General features: G+C 64.0%; 1 protein-coding gene across 1 annotated transcript; it reads left to right on the top strand.

Moving 5' to 3' along the window:
* The first annotated feature begins 926 nt into the window (after window positions 1-926).
* Window positions 927-3,747, top strand: MCIDAS (multiciliate differentiation and DNA synthesis associated cell cycle protein). Its single transcript, XM_069776314.1, has 4 exons — window positions 927-1,128; window positions 2,358-2,572; window positions 2,725-2,835; window positions 3,250-3,747. The coding sequence occupies exons 1-4, from the start codon at window positions 927-929 to the stop codon at window positions 3,745-3,747; spliced, it is 1,026 nt and encodes a 341-aa protein (XP_069632415.1).
* The last annotated feature ends 1,987 nt before the right edge of the window (window positions 3,748-5,734 follow it).

Below are 5,734 nucleotides of genomic sequence, written 5' to 3'. Positions count from 1 at the left end.
AAAACAAAACGTTAAATAATAAAACAGCTGGTTACTACTTTTCCAGCAGGTCTCTGATCCGGGCGCATACTCCTAACTAAGCTGGCACCGTAGCAGGGGAAACATTCAAAGGAAGAAAACAGTCGTGATGTTGTAAAACGTTTGATTGTCTTCACTTTATTGCCTTCGTATCTGTGCACAGAAGTGATGTTAGAAGAGCATCTACGCCTTTGAAGTCGCCCTAGGGGGTGCTCGCCTTTCCGCGCAGCCGGGAGCGGGTGAACGGCACCTCCGAGCCCGGCCCGGCCGCCGGCGAAAACCGGCGGAGCTGCCGCGGCAGAACGTACCCACCGGCCCGTGACAAGGGGCGAAGGGTCAGCCCGTGCTGAAATCCGCCGGCGATTTCGGCTGGGCCCGGTGCGGTGCGGTGCGGTGGGGGACTCTCCCCCGGTGCGGGGCTCAGCCAAGCCGAGATGCCGCCGGCCGCTCGCTTTGGTCTCCTGCCCCCGCCGGACGCCTTCAACGCTGACGGCCCCTAGCCCTGCCTTTAATAAATAGCCGCACAGAAACCAGCCCAGCCCGCAAGCGGACGCCCACACGCGGCCCGGCAGGGACGGGGGGGGGGCGGGGGTGTCTCGGCAGCGCCCCTCCTCGGCCTTCCCCCCGGGGCGGCCCCCTCGGCCCGCCCCGGCTCCGCGGGCGCGGGGAAGGGCTCCGCGGGCGCGGGAGCCGCCGGCGCGGCCCGGGGAGGCGGCGGGAGGTTCCCGCGCCCCGGCGGAGGGAAGGCGGGCGGGCAGCCCCGGGCATGGCCCCGGTCCCCCGCGGCCCTGTCCGCGCCCTTGCCCGCGGGGCGGCGCCGAGCGGGGCGCGGGGCGGAGGGCGCCCGCCGGCGCCGGGGCCGGGGCCGGGGCCGCGGCCGAAGCCGGGACCGGGGCCGCGACGGCAGCATGGAGCAGGGCGGCCGCCGCCGGGCCTTCGGCAGCATCTGCCCCAACAAGGTCCAGGGGCCGCCCGCCCGCCTCGCCAAGAAGCCGGCCCGGCCCGGCGGGGGGCCGGCGGGGACCCCCCCGGCCGCCCTGAGCCCCCGAGCGCCCCCGCCCCGCCCGCGCCGCAGCGGCGCCCCGCCGGCCCCCGCCGCACCCGCCCTCGGTGAGTCTGTCCGCGGCGGAGAGCCCCCATCCACCGGCCGCGTCCCCGTCCCCCTGCCTCCCACCGCACCCCCCCCGGTGTCCCCCACCTGCATCCCCCGGCCGTGACACCCCCACCGTGCCCTCCACCGTGTCCCCCCGGCCACGTCCCCCTCTCCATGGCCCCCGCTGTGCCCCCCCCCATCCTCCCCAGTCGTGCATCCCCCTGCCATGCCCCTCGAGGATGCCCCCCGGCCACGCTTCCCACTTCCCTGCACCCCCCCTTTCCCACTTCGCTGCACCCCCCCCTGGCTATGCCCATCCCTGGCCGGGCTCCTCACTGCTGTCCCTCACTGTCCCCAGTGCTCACCACCATTGACTGGCAGGATTTGGCAGCCTGTGCCCCCAACCTCCCCACCGCCCCGGCTGGCCCTGTGACCCTGCAGCAGGTAACCCCCCTGGCTGGGGCAGGCTTGGCCGGCCCTGGCATGGGGCACCTACCACGGGGTGGGCCTCTCAAGCCCATGGGTGCTGGCAGCAGCCCCCCCCCCCCAGCCTCAGGCTTCTCACCTGTGAAATGGGCACAGTGGAGGACAGCGTCTTGTGCCACGCGTTAAGATGGGTTAGTGGCAAAGGCAGGGCAGGGGGCAGGTGCCCAGGGGTGCCGGGGCTGTGGGAAGGTGCTGAGCGCAGACAGCAGCCAACATCAGAGCAGTATGGGCAGCAGTGGGCAGCATGGTCAGATCTGAGCCCTGGGACCCTGCTCACTTGCACATTTCCTTCACCCCTTCCAGGGTCCCTGCTTCCAGGATGAACCAGAGTTTGATTTCCAGGAGTTCAGAGAAGCTGTCGATGATTTTATATCTGGCAAGTAGATATTTTTCCTTACCTGAGCCAAACATGCCTGTGTATGCATGTTAGCAGTCACGCCGCATTCGGTCTCCTCTTTTTTTGCTTTGTTTTTGGTTTTTCAGATGCCCACTCACTGCTTGCTCGTCCCACCCTGGGACAGCGCGTAAGGCAGCGCTCCTCTGCGCACCCCCTTAGTGGGACTGGGCTGGCACTGAGCTTTCCCCCATGGGAGACAGAAATTAAATGCAAACAGATTTAGGGTGCACAGCTGATGCAGTGGAGTAAAAGCATGTGGGGACATACCGGAGGGATGCTGAGAACCGGGATGGTATGCTGGGGTTGGGGGGGAAGAGAGGACGTGAAAATCTGCTGTCTTAGTGCCTGTGGCTGTTGCTCCAGATGCATCCACCTTAATGCCACCGCCACTGGACTGCACCGATTTCGATTTCTCACTTGGCGAGGAGGTGGCCTTTGGGCCCTGTACGCCACAGCTGGAGACCAGCGCGCTGGCTCAGATGTCCCCGCAGCGCCTGCCTTCCCCCGAGCCGTGCTGGAAGGACCTGGCCGACAGGCACCAGAAAGGACTGGGAGGTGCCCTGGAGGCAAACAGCCAGGTAGGGACCCCCAAGCCCTCCCCAGGGGCCTGCGCTAGGTTTCTCTCCCTCGCATCCTGCTGAGGTGGCTGGGTGGCCCCGGTGTGCAGCATCCCCTGGCCCCTGGGTGGTGGGGCTGTCCCACCCACCCTGTCCCCCCTTGTCCTTCGCAGCTGCAGGAGACCCTCATGCAGAGGCAGGAAGAGCTGTCGACGCTGCGGGAGAGCAACGTGCAGCTGAAGGAGCTGGCCAGCCAGGCCAGGCAGCTGGCTGCCGTTCTGGACGTGAGTGCTGCCCACCCCCCTCCCCCCCGTCTGGCCTGGCTGCCCCACGGCCCAGCTGGTCCCTGGGGGACAGCGCGGTGTGGGACAGGGTGCGGGGTAGGACAGGGCCACGCGACGTGGGGGGGAAGAGGTGCGGGCCGGGCCGGTGCGGCGCAGCGTGGGTCCGTGCGGTGCAGGACGGGGGGGGTGTGGCGGGCGGGGTGGGACGGGGTGGGGCTGGGCGGGGTGGGTCGGGGTGGAGTAAGGCAGTGCGGGAGGGAGCAGGGCGGGGGGGGACAGTGCGGTGCGGGACGGGGCGGTGTGGGGCAGGGCTGTGAGGTGCGGGACGCGGCCGTGTGGTGTGGGAAGCAGCGGTGCGGGACGGCGCGGCGCGGCGCGGGGCAGCCCGCGGAAGTCGCCTCTTTCCCCCGGCAGACGCTGATGCTCCCGCAACGCGCCGACGGGGCGGCCCTTCCTTCTCTTCCTCCTCCTCCTCCTCCTCCTCCTCCTCCTTCACCTCCTCCTCCCGCCGCCGCCGCCGCCGCCGCCGCCGGCCCGGCCGGCAGGTGGGGCGGGCGCGGGCGGCCGGAGCCGCGGGAGGAGGCGGCGGGCGTGGACACCATGCTGCGGGAGGTGTCGGAGAGGTGCCGCGCCGCCCTGCGGAGCCTGGGGGGCAGCCCGGGGGGCAGCCCGGGGGGCAGCCCCACGGCCAAGCGCCCGCGGCCGCCCCCGCGCCTGCACGGCGCCTTCCGCGGGCTGCGCACCGGCCGCGCCGCTCCGCGCCCGGGCGGCGGCGGCGCGGAGGGGGGCGGCAGCCTGCGGGCGGCGCTGGGGGAGGCGGGCGGCATCCGCACCCTGGCCTTCCCGCAGGGCAACGCCTTCACCCTCCGCACCGCCGCCGGCGGGTACCGCTTCCGCTGGGTGCCGCGCTGAGACACCCCCCCCCCCGCCCCCGGCCCCCGCCAACCCGTCCACGCGTGTCCCAGGCGCGGCGGAGCGGGGCCTGCCGGAGCGTGAGGCGGGCGGGGCACACACACGCTCACACTCCCCCCCCCCCCCCCTCCGCCCCGGCGGCACAGCTCGCCCTTATTCTCTCTGGAAACGGGTATTTGCGCCCCCCCCCCCCCACCCCCGGTGGCGGAGGCCGGAGGAGAGAGGGGACGAGCGCGGCGGGGGCGCCCGCAGGGCGGCGGGGGCAGCGAGCCCCGGGCCCCGCCGCTGCAGCGGTGGCCAGGCGCCGGGCAGAGCTGTGGTGGTTTTCCTCGTCGGCAGCTCGCCCTCAGCAGTTCGCCCGTGAGTGCAATGAATGTAGAGAGGTTAAAGGAAGATCTGCCCGGGTTTGTCCAGAGATTTTACTCGGCTGAGCAGAAAGATGTAACTTGCAGGATAGCGACTGCGTTTGGCCGGTCTGAACACGGGCAGACCATCCTGAGAGCTTTGAACACCATACACCTTCCCCATCATGGAATTTTACATCCACAACGCTTACGAATTGCACCTGTGTCGCTCATGTATGTGCCTGCAGGCATGTATTTGAGCACCGTGTCATGGTTAAATAGTGCTTAAGATTGCCATTTATTTGGATGGATTTAATGTAAACACAGTGTTTTGCATCAGGTATGCGTGTTTGCTTTCATTAGAGCAAAGATAACAAAGCTGTACATCTACACAAAGTTTACTCGGCTTGATGTGCTCAAGCAGAAAATTTTAGAATAAAACATGCCGCTGTTAACATTCAGTGGTATTATCTATCTTAAGTAAAGAGGAGCGGGAATCATGTTAATTTTTTCTGAAGAGATACATTTCACTTGCATCCACTCATTGGAAAGCTGAACCACTGACAGCACACGTGAAACTGTACCTGAAGTTTGTTTTTCTCTGGCACAGGAGTGAAGGCCCTGCGCTCCACCCGGCATAGGGATTTTCTCTCTGTGAAGTTAGCAGTTTTTCTGCTTCCCAATACTTAGATTTTCCCGTGTTTTGCATGGGTCCATGCACATTAACAGCAATCCAACGGTAACAGGCTTGTGTGACAGTTAAGGTGACAGCACCATGTCGTCAACTACCTGAAAGGGGGTTGTAGTGAGGTGGGTGCTGGTCTCTTCTGTCAGGTGGCTGGAGATAGGATGAGAGGAAACGGCCTCAAGTTGCAGCAAGGAGGATTTAGGTTGGATATTAGGGAAAATTTCTTTACTGAGAGGGTTGTCAGACATTGGAACAGGCTGCCCAGGGAAATGGTTGAGTCACCGTCCCTGGAGGTATTCAAAAAGCATGTAGACGAGGTGCTCCAGAACATGGTTTAGTGGGCATGGATGATGGTTGGACTCGATGATCTTGAAGGTCTTTTCCAACCTAAATAATTCTATGATTCTATGATCTCAGCAGATTTCTTAGGGGAGCTGCAACCCTACACGTAGTGTTGTGCTTTTGCCAAGCTGAGACTGTATTAGGAAGGAGAATGGTTCTTGTCACCAGCATGATGTATAGTTATGTGGCTCCTAGGAGACTGCAAAGGTGGTCCTTCAGTATTTGTGGTCCTCCAGTATCTGTGGTCCTTCGTGTCTGCAGCACTGACATTTTCTAGCAGGGGAGGTGCTGAAGCCCTGTCTGGGATGCCAAGGGCTCAACCCTGGGATGACTCCAGAGATGCTCATATTTCAGAAGACCAACGCCACCTTGGCCAAAACACTGTGTGAAAACTCTGGTTCGGCAGCAGACAGGAGAGAGACAAAACCTGCCCAGCTGCACTGAATTCAGCAGGGAATAGACTGATAACAAAGGGCAGCTTGTGTAGATATCTACAGTTCCTCTCCATGTGTTTTATGGTGTTAAACACAAAATGTATAGTGTGTACAACTTTGTAATGCTCATAAGCATATTAATTCCTCAGAAATAAAGGGACACATGAAAACTGTAGACT

The sequence above is a fragment of the Haliaeetus albicilla genome, chromosome Z (genome assembly GCF_947461875.1).
Source record: "Haliaeetus albicilla chromosome Z, bHalAlb1.1, whole genome shotgun sequence".
Taxonomy (NCBI): domain Eukaryota; kingdom Metazoa; phylum Chordata; class Aves; order Accipitriformes; family Accipitridae; genus Haliaeetus; species Haliaeetus albicilla.
The sequence above is the reverse complement of the archived record's forward strand: the minus strand, read 5'-3'. Positions and strand labels throughout refer to the sequence as shown.